The sequence below is a fragment of the Zonotrichia albicollis genome, chromosome 6, assembly GCF_047830755.1.
Source record: "Zonotrichia albicollis isolate bZonAlb1 chromosome 6, bZonAlb1.hap1, whole genome shotgun sequence".
Classification (NCBI taxonomy): domain Eukaryota; kingdom Metazoa; phylum Chordata; class Aves; order Passeriformes; family Passerellidae; genus Zonotrichia; species Zonotrichia albicollis.
Genome location: NC_133824.1, coordinates 4,021,858 through 4,046,950, shown reverse-complemented (window position 1 = coordinate 4,046,950; position 25,093 = coordinate 4,021,858). Strand labels below are relative to the sequence as shown.

The window sequence follows — 25,093 nt, the reverse complement described above, 5'->3', positions numbered from 1 at the left end:
CCCAGTCAAGCAGGCAGAAGTGGGAATCATAGTGAGCAGTTGGGCTTTTGGGTGTCTGTGATTTGACACTTGTATCATGTGAACCAAAGACTTGTGGTGTGCTGTGCAGCAAAAGTAAAGCATTAGACCTGATGTAAAACAGGAGTTGGAGGAAATCTGGATTGAAATAGTTTTCCATAAAAACAGAGTACTTCAAATGCAAATATAAGCTGTTTTTTCCTAGTTCTCTCTTCAAAACACATTGAAAAACCATTTTGAAAGATGAAACTATCTTCAATTCCAAATATGATTTTCGTGGTGTTTCTGGGAATATTTTATCCGAGTATATTTCTTTTGCAGAAGATAAAATGCTTCCTTTGTAAACAGAGCCAGAAGTTAAAAAAATCAAAAATTCATAGTGTTCAGCCACTTCCCCCACATAGGACTGTCATATGTATCTCAATCATGGACTTCCCCTAAACAGCAGAGGAAGAGATTAAAGTATACTTTGTTCTGTGATCATCTGATTATCTTTTGATCTTTCCTGTTCTTTATCTGCTTCTACTAAAAGCCTGGTATAGAAATACAGATCACAGCTGGGGGTTAACTTCATAGATGAAATGTAACAGCTTTGTCTAGGGGTGCATGAGAGAAAAGAGGAAATGTACAGGAACCTGAATTGGAAATGCAGAAGAATACTCATCGTGAGCTTGGACAGCATTTCTCTTATCTGTGGTCGTGTGACCCAGGCTTTCAAAGCTTAAGAGGTCTTTTGATTTCTAAAAGATGCTTTTGATTTCTTGCACTTCAGATGACTTTATACTGTATTTTGGTAGCCCAGCGAGATTAGGAAGTAATTACTGAGAGCTGCAGATAGCAAGTGTAAGTCAAAATACAAACACTTTATTTTTACTGCTGCCTCAGGCTGAATCTTAAAGCTGTTTTGCCAACCCATGTGTCATCATTCAAAGGAATGCTGTAAACTTCCAAAAAGGCAAGAGCTGAACATAGTGTCACATAAAAATCAGCTTTCCTTAATTGCACTGGCTTACCTTTTCTGCTGTCTTTTTAGTAGATAAAATTTAAGCCCTTTAAAAGTTGTGGTTTTTTCTTTTCTCTCATCCAGTGAAATATGTATTTGACTAAATGTTAATTGTATTCAGCATATTATTGGATAGTTACTACAAGTGTCAGTCCCTGGCTTCTTGGGCATTCTGAACTATGTTAATACTATGTTATTACTTCTAAATATTACTAATCTAAACTCTTAGAGCTGATGTAATTACTTTCCGAATCTGTCCTTTATTTAGAATCAGAAGTTTGTTACACTGAGCAGGAGGGAGTGTTTGTTAGAGCTCTTTTCATGACAGCATAGTCCAGCAGACTTGCTAAATTGAGATCCCTTGGATGGGGATGCTGTTTTGTTTAATCCCCTAAGACACTTCACAAGGCTTTTGAAAGAAGTACAGCCAAGGAAATAAGTAAGTTGAAAGAATAAAACAATGTAAAACATAACTTACCTTTTATGTTCAGCTCTTCAGTCATCTTGCAAACTAGAACATGGGAAATACACAATGTTTTTGATTAAAGTGACACATGGTTGTTCTTTTGCAAGAATATCATGATAGCATCTTTTGATTATGCTTCTGATTTTCTAGGTCAGATAGGAAAAGAAGGAATAGCCTGTACCTTCCAAACCAAGAATAGTTTTCCTATTTATTCAATAATTTCTACAGGCTAGAGCCTGTGGTGATTGTGGTGAAATATGGTTTAATTGCTTGAGATCATAGCAGTTCAAGTATCAGAAGAGGCCTTTTTGCTGCCTGAGAATATCACACCATAATTGCTGCCATAAAAACTCCTGACAGGGGGGGTGTTAAGTGCTGGGAGAGGCTGCAGTTTCTTCACACAGGGAGTTCTGAAAACTCAGCAGTGGACCTGACCTGACTTTGAAGATGGTCTCCCCTGAGCAGGAGGCTGGGCTGGATGACCTCCAGAGACGCCTTCCAAGCTCAGCACTGGGAAACTGCACTGATGAGTGGCTCTGGAGAGCTTGCAAGTGGCAGAAGCTTCCTGTGTGGAGAATGCTCAATGCACATCTTCTCTGTGTTTTCAGATGTTTGGCCTACTTGCTTATATCTGATTTTTCCTGTTGGTCTTCATCTGTTCTATTATATGTATGATATCCAGGTTTTCTTCACAGCAAGGAAGGTGCATGCAATTATGAAATCATAGGGCAAAGTTTAAAGTAATTAAAATAGCCTATTTGTTTTAGCACAGAGGAAAAAAAGTTTTAAATATCAATGGTGCTTTCATTTCTGTACAGGAATTAGACTTAGCATTTTAGTGTGAATATAAAAGAAGGTGAGGAGTTGTCTCATATTTCTCACTGTATAAAGTTGTATCAGTGTGGGTCACTTAGCAACCCTTTCTTACCCTCCTCAGAATATTCTCTCAGAGCATGTCCTGGAAATACCTGAACCTCTGGTTAGTTGGTCCTATATAGATATGCTCTGGAGAAATAGTAAATAGCACTTCCAGCATGAAAAATGCATGGAGGTAAAAATAAATAAATCAGTAGTTCCCCTGTGCAAACAGCAGGAGTGGACAGGCCAAGACCTCTGCCCTCACACAAAACAAATTTGAGGGATGATTGTTGGCTTTCAAACCTGCCACTCCAGTGCTGCCCAGTCATGGCCTGAGTCTTTCTTTGGAGTGATTCAAGCCATTTGCATTTTGTTTATCTGTTGTTCAGTGCCCCTGCCCAGACTCAGCAGTGGGTTTTGCCAGAAGGCCAGGCTGAGGTGTGCTGGATGTTGTGAGAATGATACTCTGCAGTTGGACCCCTTCATGCTTGAGAGCTCCAGAGTAAAGACTTCCGTGGCAGCCTTATTTTAATATTTTTGACAGGTGTGCCCTGAGTAAACTGATTTCATGTGGTCACCAATATACTGCTTTCAGCTTGCATTACTGTTCTAACAAGACAGCAGAGTATGCCAATATATGTTGCATATTTTAATAGCACTTGGAAACAGAACCAACTCAGAAGACTTGTCTAAAAATGGTGAAAGAAAGATGGACATTCTTTTCAGTATGTTCTAGGAATTTATTAGAAGCTATAAAATGCTGAAATATAAGACAGAGAAAAAGTTCAGATTGTTTTAATAATTTAATTTTAAGATAAAGGTTTCTGTGTGCTAACTTGAAGCAATAATTCTTGATGATAGAAATGGAAAGACTGAAGATCTGGAAATCCCTGTCCTGGTACCTGGTTGTGTGTCTCTCTGAGGATATCCCGTGGAGTGTGGAAGAAAATTCTGTGCAGAGCAGTGAAACTGATGAAGTTTGTTTTCCTACTAATCTGTGCTCTACATCCTTTTTTGTACTCCTACCCCCCAATCCTCAAAAAAAACCCCAAGCAAAACCCAACCCTAAAAAAAAGCAATAAAACAACAAAACCCCTAAATCTCCAGCCCAGCCCAGCCCTGCTTTTATGGTACAGGAGGAGACTGAGGCCATGAAGCTTGGTGGGAAGGGAGGGAGCAGGTGTTCCTGGCTGGTTTGTGTGTCTGTGCACTGACTGACTGATAGACCATGGGGGTGCACTTCTATGGCCTCTTGCTCACTGGGACACTGCATTAAGTTTCTCTTTCTGTTCCCCTCACAGCTGTTCATTTTCATGGCAACGCTGTCCAGTTGGTTCCGATGTGGTTTTGGGAGGCTCAGAGGAGAGACAGCACAATCACAATCCCTTATCTCATTAAAGGCTAGACTGAAAAATTGTACCCCAGGCTACCCAAAAAAATGACCTAGTTAGGATGAGATGCTGAAGTTTGTGTGCTTTTACACGTTTTAGATACAAAAATTTTTTGAAGAGAAAAGGTTACTTTTCTTCTCTGATCTTAAGCTCCTTGTCCCACTTTAGGTTTCTCTTTCTGAGCTTAATTTAGATATTGTGCATGCAGTGCTGTTCTGTTTGAGGAACTCCTGTTCTCATTGCAAATTGTAATTTGATCAAAAAGCTTTGCTGTCCGGTAGTAATAACCAAATTAAACAGTGTCATGCATTATTCTCTTCCAAGGTGCTGTAATGAAAACATTTATTTCTAATAGCTTTTTGCTCTTTTTGAATTTTCAAGCTGTGGCAAAAGCTTATTTGCTTCATATTGTCAATATACTGAAACTGTCGTCATACAGAGTCTTCTAGGTTCCAAATCCCATGGTACCTAGTACAATCAAATTTTTAGGAGTGTTTTAGATTTTTATAAGAAGTAATCTTTTTTCTGTTTTAGTTAGGATGCAAATTTATTTTGAATTTTTATAGGTGCTTTATTGTATTTCAGTGTCACAAACTGGCTTTATTCCCTAAGAACAAATCATAAAGGTATGTGCTAATACAGAACACAAGTGCAGATTTTTAGGATGTTTGCTCTTCGTGCAATGAGAGCAACGCTCTTGCTTGAATAAGGAAGGAGCAAAATGCCTTTTGTTTGGAAATTCCCGGGCTTCCTAATTCTCGGAACAACTTTGTGGGTAAACTCACTTTTGCTTCCAGTTTCTAGGTTTCTGTACTGATATTAGTGTTAGTTAAGCAGCAACAAATTGTTCTGACCTTCACTGCAGTATTTACAGCTTGAAGTATCAGCTGGGGCTCAGCCTCAGTTGCTTGAATTCCTCTTGTATTGAACAAGAGTAGTGACCAGACTGGAGCAAGCAGTGTCACAGTGTCACCCATCTGATGGCCACAACCATGTCCATTCAAGTGTGAATATTGGCATATGCTGGCTGCAGGAGAGGTGGCTGAAAGCAGCAGTGGACAGAACCAACCTTGGTGACTGTGCCTCTTTTTTTATGTGCTTATCTGCCCTGAAAAGTGTTTGTCCAAGGTTTAACAGCTTTAAAAGACATCTAAAAGTCATATACTTTTATTGTGATGATCTTTAGCCACAGATAAGAAACTGGAGTGTGAGAACTAGCTGACGATTAATTGGGCATTAAGATTAGCCTGCTGAACCAGAACCAGAGTCTTTGGCTGGATGGCTCCTTGCCTTGCCTTTAAGAATCAGAGGCCCCCAGCAGACCTGGCCCATCTTGGATGCCCTGGCTAGGCTCCTCTCCCTGCTCTCTGGGAGGATGTTAACTTCACTGCCATAAGTGAAGACTACCTACTGAGGTATGACTTCAAATTGCTTCTTGTTGGCAGTTTGAAACATGATTGTGGGGGAATAATCCAAGTGCTGCTGTTAAAGGTTCCTGCAAAGGAAGAGAAGCCATTGCAGCTGACAGCCTGTAGTGGCATGGAAGTCATAACAGAATGCTGTTTCCAAAAAGGTGGCAGCTGAAATGTTTGTGTTTTCTGTGCTTGTGTTCACTGATCTCACATGCAGGTGTAGGAGCATGTAACTAATATGCATGAAGGCAAAGCTCTGTGCATACAGACCTCACTTCTCCTCATCCCCTTGTTAAATACAGCTTGTTCATTGTAATAAGGTTGTGGTGGTCTTGCAGGCTCAATGCTCTGTTTTATTTTATGATAGTACTTCATGAATGGCTTCCCAGTTTTGCTGCACAAGAAAATGCTGGCATTCAGATTATTGTGGAAGAGAATTCCTCACCAGCCTGGCTGCTCTGTTGCTGAGCTTGTTTAGCTTTTCTGGTCTGACATACCTCTTCGTAAAATAAATACAAAACCCAAGGCAGACAAATCTGTTAAGCATGTCCCATAGTATGTTTTATTTGTCAGTGTGCTTTCTGCTTCTTTTCTGTGACAAGATATCCAAGATGTCAGTTCCAAAAGTGGAGTCCTGTGGCACCCTGTGCACTTTATTCTGGTGTGAAATCTCTCTTGACAGCTGACAGTCCAGCCTGGAGCAGTTTCGGATCTCGCTGAAACTCTCACCTGCTGCTCATTTGGCATTCAGTGCTGTCTGTGTTAAGTCTTGAATATTCTCCTGTCATCCCTGCCTGCCTCCTTGTGACTAATTATTCCATTTCCTTGAAGAAATCATGCTTTTGGAAGACTTCACATGTCCAATCATCTTTAACTTCTTTTTGTTTAGAGGAAACTTAATGGGGAAGCAGACATTCAGTAGTTGTGGACTGCGACTTGGAAGTTTGGGAACTTTGTGCTCTCTTGACTTGACAATTCTCCTTTCAGCATCTCTTTTAGTGCCTCTTTTTCTGTATTTCTTTTGTGGGTTAGAAGCAGGTCATGCCTTGTTTCTTCTGTCATTTTAAGGAAAGTAATGTTCTTTGTGTTGTTCTACAAATCAGCATGCTTGAAGTTGGCCTTTGACTTCAAGAATTGCCAGAATAGTGGAGATCTTGACTATTATTTAAAAAAAATACACAGCTGCAGAGGGGAAAGAGGTATTAGTGTCCATAAATCAAGGAACCGAAACATTTACAGATTCCTACACTGCAAGTGCCAAATGAAGCTTTTCCTATCACACATAGGAAGCAAGTCCCTAGGTAGCTAAGTTTCAGCAGTCTGAACACTTAAGGAGTTGCACTTTTTTCCCATCTCTTGCTAATCTTTTCTCTTACAACCACAGAAAAAATGTCAGGTCGTAAGCTCTGCATTTCCCCATGACCAGCCACTGATGTACAGCAGCAGCACATTTGCCTTGGGCAGTCTTTGAATCTTGACCACTTTTGTAAGCTGCTGTCCTTCCTCATTCATGGCACTTCTGTGAACCTCCTTGTCTGAATCATGTTCTCAACATCAATCTCATTTCTTTTGTGCTGGTTACAATCTTGAGTTGCCTCTTCTGTATCATTATTACCTGCTGGGTTTTTATGCTTGCTGGTGAAACTCTAGCTAAGGTCTGAAATAATCTGAATTTCCTCATTAATGAAAAGTGTGACTCACTTTCAGTTCAGCACAGACTTTTTGGTTCTTTCTCATATTGTTCTGTCAAGACACAGGTCTCTGCAGTCTTTGAAGAGCAGACAAGGAGTAGACTAGCATTAATTCAAATTATGGATCAGAATTTATAGTAGCTTTTCAGTTCATAGAACCTGTTGGGTTTTTTCTTTCTTTTTTTTTCTTCTTTTTTTTATTTGTTGTGTGTTTGTGTTGTTTTGTTCATTTAGAATAAGACACAATGACTGGGTCTGTGTGCCAAGTTATAAGGATGGTTATCTTGGGCTCTCTCTGAGTTTGATGGAGATCAGAGAGGATTTCCCCTGGGCAAGGGGGCAGTGAAAGGGGCATTTCACGTTTTTACAACACCAGCTGAGCAAGGGTAGAGGTGCTGAGAGAATTCTTCACTAAACACCTCTATCCTTGCTCAACTGGTGTAAAAACGTGAAATGGTCTCAGCATTGAGTCACAATGATTTTGTCTTTTGTTTCTGTAAATGATGGCATCAGAAATCAAAGAAAATTCTGTACCCATTTAGTTTGCATGGAGAATTCTGGATCAAAATTCCAGATGCAGAAATTACCTACAAGTAAATACATTTCATTACAAATGTGTGGTTTTGGGCTTAGCGAGGGAAGGTAAGATACCACAAAAACTGTGTACAAGAGGGTTTGTGTATTTGGAATGTGAGGCATTTGACTCCCTTTGTGGCATTTGTGGACATACTTTGAGAAGTGAACTGAGCCTCATTTCTTCATTCTGCTTCCTTAAACTGTACTTTCTCCTGGGTGTGCTGAGCTTTTCTAAGAGCACTTACACTTGCTTGACTGCGAGATAAGCTAGGAAATTACTGAAAACACGTTTTAAAACTTAAAATATTAAGGGATATCATTCCTGTGTTGCTCTGATGATGCTTTGCATGCTGACCTAGAAGATGGATTGTCCAAGATAATAGGTACTGTAATTTACTCTTGAGCTGGATTCATTATTTTCTCAGCTACCTGTCAGTTGTGCTTAGCCCTGGTAAATTAATCAAATGGCCATGTTATATAGGCACTTCTCTGCTGTCAGTTAGACTTTGCTCAGCTGCTCTCTTCAGGTGAAGATGTGCCATGAAAAGATTGGAGAGTATCACCTTTTTGTGATGTTGTGAAGCAGACTTAAAGCAGCATGTCTTACACTATGCTATTGCAAAGGGATAGACAGGAAGAGTGGGCAGGGGAGCTGGGCAGGCTCTGGCACCCTGTGTAGGACACTGGTGGTTGTGTGCCTTTGCAGTAGCATTTGAGCAGGATCACTTGCACTACTGTACCAGAACACCCTCCTCACCACACCTCTTGGTGCCCCTAATGGTTGGACTTCAACATTAAGCAATACTTTTCAGAGTGAAAGAGTGGAAGATATGAAAGAATCCCTTATGTATTCCCAGAGTGATGGCCATAATTAACACTTCATTTTCAGGAGCAGGTTTTAATGCTTTGCTTTCTAGAGCCTTTGACTGTGTAGACTGTTTTACAGATTTGCTAAGCTAAATATACTCAGGCAGTAAGTAATGTATGTATAATATATGTTCACCTGATGTGTGGACACAGATCTGTTCTTGGTGCTTTCTGAGTTCATGCAATCTCTCAGATGCTCTGTTTGTTTTATTTAAATGGTGAAAGAGGTCCTCATTTCTCAGTTTTTGTCACTTTTGATTCACAGAAACTATCTTAAAGCATGGACCCCAGTAAGAAGTCAGAACCCCCTTTATCTGTAGAAATGGTGCAGCAGAGGGCCAATCCTGACCGCAGTCCATCAGCATCCATCTATGTTCCAGAGCAAGGTGGCTACAAGGAGAAATTTGTGAATGCCGTGGAAGATAAGTACAAATGTGAAAAATGTCACCTCATCTTATGCAATCCTAAACAGACTGAATGTGGACACAGGTTCTGTGAAACCTGCATGAATGCCTTGCTGAGGTACGTTCTTTGTTCTGGTAGAGTACGTTGATACCTTTAGATGTTGTAAACTACTGACATTACTGTGAACCCCATTGCAGCTTTAGGAGTATGTTGAGCCTTGCACTGTTTCTTGCTTGAGTATTTGTTATCTGTGTGCTGGTGCAAACATTTCTGCTCTACTCTGGGTCAGGATAAGACAACTGGGTTTTCCATTGGTATTGTTGGAGTAGTTGTTTGTTGCAGTGTGTTGTGATTCATATTGCAATAGTTGTTAAGGTGGTGTAATCCTGTGTAGAAATGTGTTAGGTAAGAATTTCATTCCCTGTGGAGCCTGAGTGGAGTAACTGTTTCACAGGACTTCTAACTTGGGTAATCTGGTGTCAAAGACACAGAGAAAATTGTCTGTCTGAGGAAGTGAGCTTGCACACATTCCTTGGGCTGGTGATACCTAACCTGGCTGTGGACCCAGCCTCAGAATGGGTGATGGGACCCTTGGATAAATGTACCTGCTTGTGGAGCAGTTTTCCTGTAGCCCTTCCAGCTGTTTATGGGACTTGCATGACCTGTGGGGTCAGAAGGGCTGGCATCTATTACTGAGGTGTTGGGGCCAGACTGCAAAGAGGTGAGTGAATGATAGAGATGTAAAATGAATGCTGAGAGGTGCAATCTTTCCTAGTGTAGATAAGAATAAAAGTGCAATCATTCAGGGAGTATCTAGGTTTTAAGTGCCTGTGTAACAGTAGATTTCTTTGCCTCTCAACTTTTGCATTACTGCTGGTTGTATTCAGTAATGGGATTTCAAAATTTTGTGTAATGTTTGTAGACCATTCAGCACACTTCAGTCTCCTGGGGTACATAAGCACCAAATGTGTTCATTTGCTACTGGAAAAACAGAAATACAGAAGATACCTGGCTTGATGAAATGTTGCATACTGGCATACTATCAGAGAGAGCTTTGGAAGCCTTGGTGATCTGTTCCCTTTTTGTGACCACTCTGACTCTAGATGCTGGTTTATATGTCACTTGGAAATACTGTCATCTGATATCTAATATTTAGATATCTTAAGTCAAGGCTACATGCAGCATGGCAAAAGAGTATGGAAGTTATTACAATACTCAATCTCCTGATAAAGAGTAATCTCTCTACTGGGCAAACACGAGGGTCCATAGCTCAGTAATGCACTCCTGCAGGTTCTGTGCCTACAGCATTTCAAATGTAAAGCAACAACAAAAAACCCCACCAACTTTTCTTTTGATACACAGTGTGAAGTGAGGTGTGGTATTTAAGAAATGCAGTTATTTCTTATTCAGGATGTGTTTTTGGAATACTCTTACAAGGTTAATAACAGTGACTGCAAAAAACCAAACACCTGCCATGCTTGGATGTGAGCAGGTTGGCAGAGCAGATCCTTGACAATCTAAGCAGTAACAATTCTGGCATTGCTAGAGTCTGGGCAATTTTCCTTCCCTGCTGTGAGACATGCACATGTGCTTATTACAGTGTAGCTAGAATATGTGTAATTTTATCTTCCTGACTTTCCAACCAGTCTGTTACTAAAAGGACACGTGCTTTTAAGGCCATTGAGTTATTTCACTTGAAGTGCTTGTTATAAGCAAATCCTTCATTAAAATAAAATTTACATCCCCCCTTTATTTTTTTTTTAATAAAAAGAATGCCATAAAATTGAGAGTAAAATGGGTTTATGTTGGTCCTGTATTTGGCACAACATTTTTTCATTCAGTGTTGATACACTGCTGCATATACAAACACAGTAATTGTATGCTAGCAACTTCTGTTCCAGGGTTGTTTGAGGACAAGGGATTGGGAGTTAGTGGAAATAAAGCAGTAAAGATGTCTGCTCAGTATGCAAGAGTAGTTTGAAAAAGCAAGTAGGATGCTTGAGTGAATTCAGTAAGAGCAAGGAAAGCATGACATTGTATTAAACACTATATGCCCTGATGTAGTTTAGATTACTTTTTTTTTCCCTGACTTATGAAAAGCATTGCAGGTATTGAAGCTTCGAGGTACTTCAGGTGCCCAGAAATATGATGAGACACAAAATGGTTGGTTTGAAGAGCAGAAGCCAGCGAGATGATTTGAAATAACCATACAGAATATATAACATAATTGAACTTTTTCAGCCTTTTACATTGATTTGCACTGCTGCTAGCAGCCCCAGCCTGTCAGTGAGTTGCTTCATGGAAGAATTCACGCAGCTTTTACCTGATGCTTTTCGTCTCGGTGCTTTACAAGGGAGGTAATTTTGACTGTTCCCATTTAATGTGGGGAAAAGGAGCTGAAAAGGAGCAGAATCACTAGGTTGGAAGCGGCCTTCAAGATCACTGAGTCCAGCCCAGCCCTAACACTTCAGCTAAACCATGGCACTGAGTGACACATCCAGTCTTTTCTTAAACACATCCAAGGATGACGACTCCACCTCGAAGGTAGCAGCCGGCTCTGGTGGAAGGTGTTCCTCTCCATGGCAGGGCAGTGGAGCCAGATGAGCTTTGCTCTCTTCCAACCCAATCCATTCTATGATCCTAAGGGGTTTACACTACAACACTTGGCAGGTCAGAGCCAGAAACAGCTGTAGAAACTCAGGTTTTCTGCACTCCAGTTTCTCGTCACAGCCTACCCTGCTCCTGATTCTGCCTGTTGTCCAAAAGGTCACAAGTTTAATAATTAGTTTACTAAGACAGCTACAAGGCAGTATTTCAGATAGAGGAGGCAGCAAGCATCTGTAACAGTTGCTAAAACCAGAACAGACTTGAAGGACATAGACATGAATACTTTTTTACCCTAAAAGGATGCATAACTGATTGTCAGAAAAAGTAAATTTTCATTAGGTATTATTTGAAAAACAATAATTAAAGAGACAATAGGCCTTTTTTCACAGATTGAGAAATGACAACAATTTTGGATCAGGTGCAGACTGAAAAAAAGGAATTAATTTTGCCAACTTGAAAACCACTTTGCAGTTGTCTGAAGACATTGTGGTGATTTTACTTCTTTGGGAATGCCAGATACTTTCCACTGAAAACTCAAATGTTCGAGTTTATTGAAATAATGTATTTTCTCCTTATAAAGAACTATATCCACTCTTAATGGTTTTAGAATATGTTGAATAATCAAAATGAAGTGCCTCATAAACGGAAATTTTTGTACTAGAAAAATTCAGATGAGCTAAAATAGTGTTTTTCTTTTCTCTTCAGATCTTCTAGTCCAAAATGTACAGCGTGTCAAGAAAGCATAGTAAAAGATAAGGTATTGTTAAAATAATTTTTTATTCAAGAGTATTGAACTGTGTGGCATCCACAAGTTGTGTTACTGTTATGTGGTAATTATTTCATAAACCTAATAAGCTGCCTAGAAAGGTAGGTTTGTCATAAAACCTAAGCCATGCATTTTATGGAGGTAGGTGTCTCATTTTTCCTGTCAACCTCATGGTAGAAAACACATCAGCTTCATCCCAAAAAGTCCAGACAGGTGTCACATCTTGTATTCATAGCTGGGAGCTGCAGCAACACATTGCACTTGTCCTCCCATCAATCAAGAGGATGATAAGAAATATTCCTTCTCCTGTAGGTGCAGGGATGAGACAGGTCTAGGTGAACACTGATTTGGCTCTAGACCTGTGGCTGCTGTTTCACTCCTCTCTTTTTATAGTGTGGTGTTCAGTGAATCCCACTGGAATTAGGACAGTGGGGAGTTACAGTAATGGTAATGGATCAGATTCCATTTTATATCTATAAGTTATTTCAGTGATACCCTCTACACGGTTTTTCACATCAAAACTTTTTGCTGCCTTTGAAACATTGAAGGTAGAAAAATTTCTTGGCTTAGTACGTGGTTTATGTGGTTGAACATTATTGCTAAAGTGTTCAGTAAATTATTTGTGCTAGTACTCTTTCTTGCCTAAATGAATACTTGTCTGTAACCATTTTGAAGAAAAGGTTGATGGGTATGTTAATATCTCTTTGTTTTAATCTAAAACAATTCACTGAACAGTGCTCAGTGTAATTTAGTTTTGACATGGATGGACTCTCCAGGAGCTCAGACTCGTGATGCCTAATTTATTTGTTCTTTTAACTGTGACTTTCTGGCTCTCAATATACATAAATATGTACACTTGTTATGAAACTTCAAGTATCTTTAAAACAGGACAAGAAGGCCAGACCTGTTAGACTGACTGTGCAAATCAGTGTTTTCCATGAAACTGGACACCTCTCTTCCCACAGAATGCTCTAGTCCTAAATCACAGAAATGCTTTTAGATAGTCTTTGAAAAACTTTAAAGGTTGTCTTCTTACCTTATCTTCAGTCAGCAAAACTCTGCATACTGACCCTGTGAATTACTTTGCAAGAGATACTGCAGCATAGCCAATTGATTATGTAAATGAGACTTGTTGATTCATTAAACTTCCCACACGCTTCTGAAAAGTAAATAGAAATCAGTGACCTGTGTCAGATGGGATCAGATGAGAGTGATTGCAGTGTTCCCTTCTTCACTGATACTGGGGATAGGTTCACAGTCATTGTGGGCAGGTGGATTATAATTCTTGGTTAAGTGTTAGCATGCAGAACCATTCCATAATTACAGGAGTGCTGCAGTGTGCACATTATCACAGGAGTCTGTTTATCAGAAGAGCAGTCATAGGTTAGGCTTGGCTCTTGAGGTATTTCTTAATGGCTATTAAAGCAGTTGAAAAACAATTAGAAGGTTATCTCTGGTTTTGGATTTCAAAATAGCAGTAATGGTTTTCAATTCTTGTATCTCTCTAGTTCCTGCCTGTTGCAGTTTGGCTCCTTGAGAGTTCAGTTGTGTTGTCTCTTGTAGGGTAAAACTCAAGCCCCAACCTCTCTATTTATAACTTCTTCCAGTTTTATTGTGGACAAAAAACACTGAAAGTGCTTATGAACATTAAAATGGACAGATAGTTAAAGCCTGCTTATCTGTGAAATAAAAAACCTCCTTCTCTCCAAAACCTTAGAAAATATCTGTAATTTTACCACCGAAATGCAGGTAGGTATTCCAGCCATCCAGTCTGGTAATTTTGGGACCACCATCCATGAAATGCTTCCTCTCCAAACTACTGTGCTTTGAGTCTCTTTTGTTCTGTGATGTTGTGCCTAATACAGCAGCTCCTCAAACAATGGAGAGAGTTCTGGCTTGTGCAGGCCGAATATTGGCAAGCAAAAAGCAAATTTGGTCCTTTCTTTACCTTTCCCTTCATTGTATTTACAGTACAGCTGAAAGGGTAGTAGAGTATCTGTCCAAATACTCTTTTTCATTGTGCTGCTTCACAGTGGAGGAACCTCAGTGTTGTGCACATTCTAGAAGAATTGAATAGCAGAATTTTATTTCTGGCACATGAAGCTAGAACTGAATGACACTGCTGTAGCTGAATTGCATGGCTTCTACTTTATTTGAACTTGCATATCCTTGAGTGGTTTTCGGTTTCTAAAATAAAGTTATTTTGATTTTTCAGGTATTTAAAGATAATTGTTGCAGGAGAGAACTACTTGCCCTTCAGATATACTGCAGAAATGAAAACAAGGGCTGTAAGGAACAGCTGTCTTTGGGTCAATTACTGGTAGGTTAATCTAACAGTCATAAGCTTTCTTTTGAGGTAAAGACTGATGAAAAAATTCTTACAAATTAAAATCACAGCCAGTTTCTTAACTTATTTTCACTGGTGGTTAATGTGATTTAGAAATGTTACAATAGATTTAAATTGTTTTAAAACTCAGCTTTTTTATGAACTGTAAGGAATTATAAAAAATAGTGTGATTGTCTGGCACTAAAGCCTGGAAATACTGATGTATGAACCAAATGAGAACTGGAAGGAGAAACAGAATAGTAAAGAATCTTAATGTGTACTTAACAAATGTGAGAAATTTGATTTCTATTTTGGTGTGTTTTATTTATCTTAATCCTCTCATGTGGTGTTTATGTGTGAAATTAAACGTTTGACTTCTCCAGAGTTGTGCAAAATAAGCTGTAGCAGTTTTGGTGAAGGCATGAGATAGCAGTAATTCAGCAATTCAGCAGTTGTGTGGTGTGGCTGCACAGCAGTTTGCAGTGAGATGTGTAGATTCTTGCTTTGAGTGAGCAAGCTCAGGTACCTAAACAACTTAAAGCAGCATCTGTGTTTATGTGGAATAATATACCTTTAAAAAGAGTGCTTACTTTTTCTTTAAATAGCCTGTGTAGAATTTTGTACTGTGTTAGAATGCTTTTCATGTAGGAGCTGCTCACGTACATCTGTAATGCAGCGAAATCAGCTGTCCAGGTAAAGGGACTGTACAGTCAGAAATGTATTCCTGAGTAGATTTGTCAGTGTTTGCTCTTGTGTGCTGCAGTTCACAAAATAACTCTCCTTACTTTGGTTCTGAAGTTATTGAATGTTGGATGTCTTCAAAGGATGGAAGATGTGCACAAAACTTAATTGGATTGACTTTTTTTAAATCTTTCAGATGCATTTGAGGACTGACTGTCAGTTTGAAGAACTCCCATGTCCTCGTGCTGATTGCAAAGAAAAAATACTGAGAAAAGATTTGCCAGACCATGTAGAGAAGACCTGTAAATACCGGGAGACAACCTGTAAATACTGTAAAAGCCAAGTCCCAATGATTATGTTGCAGGTGCAGTATTTTCTTACATCAAGATTCACTACATTAATGTAGAATAATAACAACTCTTCTTGTCCTTCTCTGTAGCTGGCAAAAGAACTTTGGCCCCTCAGCCAGAATTAATAATTCAAAAAAGAAAATAGACTGACTTTCAAAACATGTCTTTTTCCAGAGGAAAAAAAAGTGCATTGAATAGGAAATATTTTCTTTATTCTGATGTTCAGATACTGCATTTTAAAAAGTTCAGGTCCATTGCCTGGGATTGATACTGAAATTAATTTTGCTGTGCTTTTTAGATTTTTTTACAATTTAGATAATAAATGCAACTACTATAATAACAACCAAATATTGTGCAAGAAAAGCAGAAGCATTGCAATTGACTGGAAAAATAGCATCTTCTGTGTAATCCTTCTTGGGTACTGTGTGATCTGTTATGGGAGGAAGGGAAGAATGTAAAACCAGTTCTGTCTTATGAGAGGAAGGAAAGAATGTAAAAACAAATTGTACCTTGGCATAACCAGCAGTGGTACATGACAGGCCTAGGATGAGTTACTGCTGTTCTTGGCATCAGAGTAGCTTGTCTGATAGGCAGCATATTGAGGGTTAGAATTACAGAGCAGAGATTGAGAAAGTCATGCTTACCTTACACATAGAATTCTAACTTGACTGTGTTTGTGTTATTTCACGTGGAAAGATATTATGCTGAATCTATCTTGGTATGAGTTTAATATTCTTTTTAAAATTCTGTCTGCTTTCTGTATTTTGATGGTTTTGGATCTCACACCTTCTTACTACAGTAAGAGTGATGAAATTTTATTGTCATTTGTGATCTTGTGTGTTTTTTATTAGGGGAAGTCTGACAATGATGAGAAATGTTCTTTGCTTGGAGATGTTGTTACAAAAAGGCATAGGCCTTACCTAGAATAAGGTGGTTGAGGCATGAAAATACACAGAAAAAATTAGGTCTGCCCTGTATTTATTCTTGTACATTCTGATACAGAGGTGAAGTGTATTTAGGTAGATTAGGGGTGCTATTCTCCCAGAGTTATGATTAGCTGGGGATTGGCATGAGGCAAAAAGTGATGCTAAAAAATGTGTGGTGTCTTAACAGACAAAATCAGTGAGTTTTAACTATGTTTTGCAAACTGGATTGGCTGATATTTTTGGGGCTTTTTCCTAGATTTTTAAAAGTTCAGTGGTTATAGAAATGCAGATGGACTTCTTTGTTGTGGCCTGATAAAATGTTATCTCACTATATTTTAGTAATGAGAATGAGAAGCTTAATGACACTGTATGTTTGAATCTTACAATCACAGAATGGTTTGGCTTGGAAGGGGCCTTAAAGATCATTCTTGTTCCAACTCTTCTGCTGTGGGCAGGGAGAGCTTCCACTCGACCAGGTTGCTCAAAACCACATCCAACATGGCCTTGAATGCTTCCAGGGACTAAGCATTCACTATTTCTCTGAAAAATCTGTTCCAGTGCCTCACCACACTCACAGTCTAGAACTTCCTAGTATCTAATTTAAATCTGCCCTCTATCAGCTTAAAGCCCTTCTCCCTTGTCCTATCTCTACATGCCTCCATAAAAAATGTCCCTCACTGGCTTTCTGTAGGCCCCTTTAGGTACTGTAAGGTTTCTTTTTACTTCTTGTTTGAGTTTTGTCACCCCGTTGACAAAACTGGATTTTTAGAGATGAGCTTGAGTTCATCTCTGGGTTCTGTAGGCTAGAATTTTCTCTAATATAATAATGACTGAAGCTGGCCTCAGTGACTTGAACTGAAAACAGAGGTAGGGGGAGCAGACTGAGAAAAAAGGTATGCAAATGGAAACAAAAAATTTTACTGGAGAGCATGTGGTTCATGTCTTCATAGAATCCCGTGACTGGTGGGGTCGGAAATCCCCGTGGTTGGAGGCAGACTCCAACAAGTTAACAATGTTAGTAGAAAGCTTTTTTAGATTGCATTTTTCTTGCCTGCATGCTCACTCAGTGACTTTGTTTCCTAATGTCCTTTGTTCAAAACATCTAAAAATTCAGGGTTTCTTTTTGTCACAAGCCTACCTTTTCCATCCTCTACCTCCTCCTGACAGATAAAGATGGTGCATTGTTAAATGGAAATCAGTAGTATGAAGTGCTCCTGGATTACTGTATTTTTCTGTGTGTAATCCACAAAGCTGCTTGGAAGTGCTTGTCCTGTAACACTGATACTTAGACAGCAGTAGTGTGACAGGGATCTGGAAGGACAGCACTGTTTTGTGCCTGGGCTCCTCCCTGAAACCCTGCCCATAAACCAGACCCTGCAAGGACAATCTGGGCTCTGCCCCATGGTCTGAAACACAGCTGAGCTGCCTGGGATAATACTGGGGATGACCCCAGGCATGGTCCCTTGCTCCCTGTCACTGCTCTGGAGCCAGACATGTTCCTCATGTGGCCCTGGCTCTTCTGAGAGCTGTGCTAAAATCCTGCCCTGCCCTCACCTGTGCTGGGAGCCCTGCATGTGCTGTCACCTGTGGTTTGTGCTGGATTTGGTATTTGGCTTTATGTGCTCAACTGGATGAATTGAGACTGGCAGGGAGAGAGTTCTGCCGCTGGACTGGGGTTGCTCTGGTATCACCTGAAGTCTCTGGAAAGGTTTGCTGTGGCTTCAGTGGGCGGACACTGGGATGTGGAGCAAGGAGGAAACCAGGAGAGAATGCTGAGAAGTTGCATGTTGCCTTCTTATCATGAACCAAGACTCAGTGTCACAGCCTTTGTCAGATGGTTTGGGTAGGTTAGGGAACAGAGTTAGGGAATTGAAATTAGGGAATGAACATTAGACAGGAGTATTACTTGTCTGGGTTTGTAGTTGATAAATAGATAAGGACTTGTGTCCTTAGGCTCCTAAAGCCACGTGGTTGTGTGAGATGTCTCCTTCAGCACAATTGCAGGTGTGTTCAGAATGAGAGGCCCAGGTCCAGCTCTAGACTCTGAGCAGGGGTGGTGCTTTGGAGCTCCTCTTGTCAAAAAAGCATGGCTGTCACCCTGGCAGGCTGCTCTGAGGAGAGGGGCTGGCACTGCTCCTGCCTGGGTACCCTGGTGGGGATGGACTGAAGGTGGCTCAGGAGCTGTCCCAGCTTCTGGCTGAGCTGAGGGTTCCCTGGTCCCTGTCACTGGAACTGTGCCACAGCCGCAGTGAGTGAGTGTGAGTGGGGAGCATGGCAGGGTAGATGGCTCAGGACAGCATCTGATGGTCTGCTCTAAAAGGAGGAGACAGACAACTTCAGACAGTGCCAGATTTGTGCCAGAATTCTGACCAAGGCCTTTCACATCTTGGAGATCAGTTCTCCTTTACTTCTCGGTCTTGTTTCAAAAAATAGACCTGGTTACTGGGCAAAAAGGGCATGCAATTTGTTCTTCCCTTTCTACCAGGCTTATAAATCTCGAGCTTTGTTTCCTTTGCTTTTCTCAAGTACCAGAAATGAAGCAGTGTGTTTCAAGTTGAATGGGACGTGTCACTTGACGAGAAACAGATTTTTCATTTTGTTGAGAAGACAGAGAGGAAATGTAAATTCAGTTATCTTGGGCCTGACTTTCTCCCTTGCTGGAGTGGTAGGGTTTGACAGCTATGCTGAGATAACTTATCATCTGGATTCAGGTTAAAATCCCTGCCCAGCATTATAATGTGTAACAGTGAATCTTAATATCACGTATTTGGGAATCAAAATTGGAAAAAAATTAGAAGGGAATATCCATACGTAGGAAAGAGAATCCCTAAGAGTGGACAGTGTACATTTCTAATGAACTTTTCCATGCAGTATATATCCTCACTAGAAAGGACATCTCGACTGGTTTCTGTTTTCTCTTAAAGATGCCCAATTTTGTGAGTAATTGTTGGGGATCAAAACTTTACTTTGACTCCTATTTCATTGTATGAAGTAAAACCAATAAAATGGTAAGCAAATAGATGTGCTTTGTGTGGGGGAACAAAAGGAAACCCTTGGTTTTACTTCAAGATATCAACACTTCGATCAAAAGTATAAAATGATGTTTGAGCAATTGCAGTTCTGTAACTGTGCAACTGGGAATAACATTGAAAAAATCTTGTGGGATTTTTAATTATTGTAGGATGCTTTTCTTTGCAGGTAAGTTCTCTCTTAATTAAAGAGTAAGGTCTGATTTGTGGTTTGTTTGCTTTTTTCCTCTGTAGAAACATGAAGATACAGACTGCCCATGTGTCATGGTTTCATGTCCTCATAAATGTAGTGTTAAAACACTCATGAGGAGCGAGGTAAGAAGTCATGTCCAGTGTTGTGCTGAAAAATTAAATAATGTCTTTAGTAAGATCTCGCAAGAATTTTGCCAGAAGCCATTTCCTTGTTAAAATGTGAGATCTAAGGAAAAGCTTTTTCTACCACACAGTTAAGTGTGATAACACTCAAATATTTTTAATGATTTCTTGAAAAACTATTTAAAAAGAAACAATTTCTTTATTTTGAGTCATTATTACACTTGGCTTGTCCAAGATTAGCGCATGTCCTCCTTGCTTTTGTTTTTACTAGCTCTCCCCCTGCCCTTCCCTCCTTTCAGCACCACAGAGCAGCATCTTGGGGTAGTTAGCTTATATTAAAATAAAAATACACAATTAAAATTCAGTCCACATTGCCAAGAGTTAGTAAAGACTACAAAAATCATACAGATGTGTAATTTCATGGAAAAACTTAAATTGCTGTTAAATCTATTAAATTTTAGGGAGGAAATAGTAACTGATACTTAGAGAAATGGTGTAAGATTAAGGTTGAGTACAACACACTAACAGCTGATGCAACAATGCATAAAATTTCTCCTGATGTGTTGAAGCTTCCAGTAATTAGTATGTAGATGAAAAAAAAACTTAAGCCTGACTTTGAAGAGATCCATGTTCTTGTACATGAAAAGATAAAAGTAGCATCTGTCAAAATTGAGGTACTTAATTTTTCCCTTAAAGTAGAATTTACTTGCCAAGGATAGAGAAGAACTTACTGGAGTCTTCATCACTCAGTAAGCCTCTTTTAAGGAAACTGAAGTTTCTGATCTGAGGATGAGCTTTTCTCTTTCCTCTGCTACTTACTTCCCAAGCTGGATTCATACCATTTTTTAGTTGCACTTGTAAATTATTAATTGTGGCAGAGTGCAGAAGGCACATAAGACTCCTGCCAAAGTTTAATGCAGTCTTTTCCTCCAAGATAATGAAATACAAAATATATGATAGATATTGTATTTATTAAGAGAAATTGAGCTGTTAAGAAAAGAGAAGATACTTATACTGGCCAACCCTACCAGTGCTTACTGCCAAGATTAGATCCTGGTTCTGGAGCACTTTGGCTTATTCTTAAAGCCTGATTTCAGCAGTTACTTTCAGAAGAGGTGTGTCTGAGTGCTTGTGAGGGCTGCACCATTAAAGGCTGGGTTGTTACACACAGAGTTAGAATGGGGTTTGAAACCATGGGTAGGAACAGAACTTTAAACAGCCCTTTGCCCTGCATCATCTGTTGCTGTATGTTGCTTATTTTTTTTTCTTAATACTGTGAAAATGTATGTATTTCTTGGTTGCATGATTAGGGACAAGAAGTCTAATGCAGAAAATGGGAAAATGCCTGCCTAACAGTTTGAGAAAATTTTGTAGTGTACAAGTGGATATGTTACTGTAGAATAAAAGGCAATTTTCATGTTTAATTCATAACTCCTTGGCAGACTTCTGGTTTTCAGAAGCTGAAAAACGTGGCATTCTTGTAAAACCTGTTAGACCACACATCCCTTTCTTACTTCATTTTTTTTCTCCACTACATGTCTTTTGAAATGATACTGAGAATTTCTACAGGTAGCGTTTAGAATGCAATAGTTGTGAATCAGAGATGAGTGACTGATGGCATCTCAGTAAGAGATTTTACAGACTCTCTTGTCTGTTCCAGTGCTACACAATGAGAGCAGTGTTGATTCACCACTTCTTTCCAGGGAGGTGGATGAGCTGAGTCCTGTGGGCTTAAGGTGTGGGAATTTCAGATGAGATTCTGCAGCCCAAAAGAGTGATGCCAGCTGAGGAGCCAAGCTCTGGCTCCTGTCTGCTTTGTGGGAAATACAAACTGCAGACTGTGTTTTTGAAAGGAGAGTGTTTGTTAGGCTGTCCTTTCCAAAAATGTCTCTCTGCTCCAATTTTTAGGCAGTTTGCATCCAGCTGCTGCCGTCTGTGCTGCTGCTGTCCATGTATATGTACATGCTTCTGTGAATTGGTTTACTTTTAAATCAAAAGGGGTCTGTGCTTGTAATAATCCAAGATGTTGGACTAAATCTCAATCTGTGAAAAATGCAGGCATTTTACTAATCAGTTTTAATCCCGTGTACTGCATTTTTATAGAAGTTACTTAACAGTACCTATTCTAAAACTCTTTGTCTGTTTCATGCAGTACTTGTTTAGTCTTTTTTGTGTAATTTAACTGTTAAATTTAGGCACGGAGAATTGCATGTTATGTTTTGAAAAGTTGGTTCCTCGTGAAATCAGGATCAGAAAAAAACGTACTTTACTACAGTGAAACTGATCTTAAGACTTGCTCAGAGCACCAGTAAAAAAAAAATTTCATTTTTTGAGAAAAGATGAGCCATTCACTAAAGTCAAATGAAATCAAATAATTATAGAGTATGTTCTTAAATTGGGTTGCCCATTGAAATAGTCTTTGGTAGAAGTTTCACTGTATATTAAATGTATCACACTGTATACTGTATGGCATGTGTGTGTGGTTTACATATGTGTATATACAGAATTAGCACTTGAGATCAGACTGGAGAAAATATACACATGTGTGTTGTATGTTCTGCAAATGGCACACAATACAAACCTGATAACCTCTGCCCTTTATGTTATCATGCAAAAGTCTTTTTGCCAAAACTCACATTTTTTTCCTATTGCAGTTGAATGCACATTTGTCAGAATGTATTAATGCCCCAAGTACCTGTAGTTTTAAGCGTTATGGCTGCACTTTTCAGGTCAGTATATAACAATTATACTTCCCAATTGATGAAAGTCTGCAAATAGAACCTAATTCTTTGACATGAAAGTTCTGGACTTCTCTAGTTTCAGTTAAGAAAATCATCCAGTTGCACCAAATGATTATACAGGAGATGTTTGATTTTGCATTTTAAAATAATCAACATGAAAAGCCCACACATTCCTGCAGTGGTTTGTGAGTTCAGTTGTTAGGTGTATCTTGTTGAAATAGGAATATGAACCATTTGAAGAACTTGTTAACTGAGGATAAGAGGAAAGTCTCTTTAGTTCTTCAGATAATAGACTGGTAACTTCAGTTGTTTCTATGAAAGCATTTTCTTCAACTAAGTATGTTTATATTTTCTCTCATTTGTGTGTCTTAATATTTTTAATTGAGGTTACATGTAGGTTAGCACACTTAAAACATGTATTTTTATGTGCATTAATATGTCTGTGTGCACACAGGTGTATAATCAAAGCATGAAATTCATTTTTTAAGAAAAGTTTTAGGTTTTAATCCTGGCAATCCCTGCAATATTAAAAAAATAAAGTAAAACCTGAGAGTTTAGTTTCAGTAGTAGTATTCCAGTTTCTCCCAATATTCTGCTTCCCTTACCATAAATCCTGGGGAATTGGGATGCTTATGTAATGAAAATATTAGTCAGGACGTGTCAGAAACCGCTGACAGGAAGAAATGGCGTTTATCTGATAGAATGATTCCTTTGTTAGCCCATGGCTATTTAAAAGGACAAGGACTCACTGAGGAGCAACACATCTCTATAGATGATATCCTGCAGGTATTTCCAGGTTCTTAAATAATGAGCATTCATCTTTTTAAGTGTTAACAGTAATGCTCTTAGAGGTAGAACTGATCAATGCTGTAAGCCTGCCCACTGTTATGTTGTACGTATTGCCATTCATTTTATGTATGTATATGTGTGCATATATGTACATATATCCACATATATATTTTTAGTACTTTATATAGAGTACATACCTTGAGGATCATTGAAACCCTTTCAGTTGCTTTGCAGCACTATCTACCATCAGAGCTAATATTCTCTGCCTTGCAAAGCACTTACTGAAGTAGGTGTAAGCAGCACAATGCAAATGAAGTAAGTAATGTGGTCTGCATCTTATGTACTCTGTATATAATCTATGTGTGTTCTGTAAACTATATAGTGGTTATTTGTAACAGCACTTATAGGTTGTGCAGAGGCAGCGTATCTGAGTATCACAGCACAATCATGGTAACATCTTAACGTGACAAAATAGGCATTGTAATAACTCTCAGTGTAGTTTATAAAGCTGGCAGTTTCTAGTGATAAATTTATCTTAAATATTTGTCTTTAATATTCAGCTGAAGGAAAATGTAATGCTTATGAAGCTGTTCATGAAATGGAACGGAAGTTTTAAATTACAGTCAGTGGAATTGGAAGAGTTTATGTGACTCAAGGGTTTTACTGTGCTTTGTTTAGTTCTAAGCTACACAAAAGGCTCTAAAATACAACTCATTTTGTAAATCTTGTTCATCTTTATTGTTTCTGAGTTATCAAGCACACTGGATGGAGATACATAGCAGTTGTATAAAACACTTGCTATATTAAATGTATTCCTGATTTTTGTGAATTCCCAAGTAGATTTCCCTCCTCTCTACAGTTCTGCAACAAGCACCTGTGAACCAAAATATGTAGTGTTGGTTCGATGTCTTTATATACTCTTTCTTTGTAGGTTTAAAAGAAGTGGAATTGGCTAAAATGTATAAATTCTTTGTTGTCACAGGGAACAAACCAACAAATTAAAGCACATGAAGCCAGCTCAGCAGTGCAGCATGTTAACTTATTGAAAGAGTGGAGCAATGCTCTAGAAAATAAGGTATATCTTCTACTCACTTCTAATTTTCATTGACTTCTTTAAATCATACAGAAGTACTGGAAGAAGCGCTTTTTTCTGTTTTACAGCTGTTCAACATTACAGCTAAAGCACTAGTAGGCTTCAAAAGCTATCAAGCCATTTAGCATATCTTTGTGCCTTTGTTATATAATAAAATGCTGTGAGAAACTTGGCTTCGCAACTCCATGGACAATTTTCCTCATTGATAACTTGATTAAAACACTTCCTTCAGATAAATAAACAGTCCAGTGTTATATTTCCTCTCTGAGCTGCCTTCTTATAGAACAGAAGTTCAGAAAGCCATGGCAGCACTGTGAGCTGTATCTTTGCTACCTCATCATTTTTCCTGACATAACTTCAGAAGTGTGTAATAAACTGGTTATTTATTTTATTTATTTTTGTTCTTGCTCTCCAAACTTAAAGACCTGCACAGGTTAATTAAATTAAATATATTGTAACTCATGGGCATGATGATGTCTGCTTTAGTGCTAGACCAGCATGAAGTTCATGTTGCAGTGTTTCCTTGGGACTCCAGGTTTTAAATTGTTTGGGATTTGGGAGATGCTGGGAGTTGTATCAGCTATGATCTTGTGAATAAGCTTGAATGACTTAACCACATGTTCTGCAAATAAAATTCAAGCCTTTGATTTAAAAAATGCAAAATTTCAGAACAAATTGCTGTTTTCTTAAATCCTTTAGATAAAGTCTTACGTAGGCATCAAACTGATGTTTCTGTATTTTGAAGGGAAAGAAGATCCCAGAATTACCAAAGTATTCTACAAA

The 25,093-nt window shown here is 39.0% G+C and overlaps 1 protein-coding gene across 10 annotated transcripts in view; it reads left to right on the top strand.

The window, feature by feature from the left end:
- TRAF3 (TNF receptor associated factor 3) overlaps nucleotides 1-25,093 on the top strand; it is a 69,892-nt gene that overhangs the window by 27,025 nt on the left and 17,774 nt on the right. For 8 of the 10 annotated variants that reach the window (XM_005483242.4, XM_014264471.3, XM_074542325.1 and 5 more), the window contains 7 exons: nucleotides 8,548-8,804; nucleotides 12,000-12,051; nucleotides 14,276-14,380; nucleotides 15,264-15,431; nucleotides 19,607-19,687; nucleotides 22,342-22,416; nucleotides 24,200-24,292. In XM_005483242.4, coding sequence (XP_005483299.2) covers nucleotides 8,563-8,804; nucleotides 12,000-12,051; nucleotides 14,276-14,380; nucleotides 15,264-15,431; nucleotides 19,607-19,687; nucleotides 22,342-22,416; nucleotides 24,200-24,292 — 816 coding nt within the window. In that variant the 5' untranslated portion in view covers nucleotides 8,548-8,562. The remainder of the gene's footprint in view (nucleotides 1-8,547; nucleotides 8,805-11,999; nucleotides 12,052-14,275; nucleotides 14,381-15,263; nucleotides 15,432-19,606; nucleotides 19,688-22,341; nucleotides 22,417-24,199; nucleotides 24,293-25,093) is intronic. The other 2 variants (XM_026791187.2, XM_014264474.3) reach the window with 2 other exon arrangements.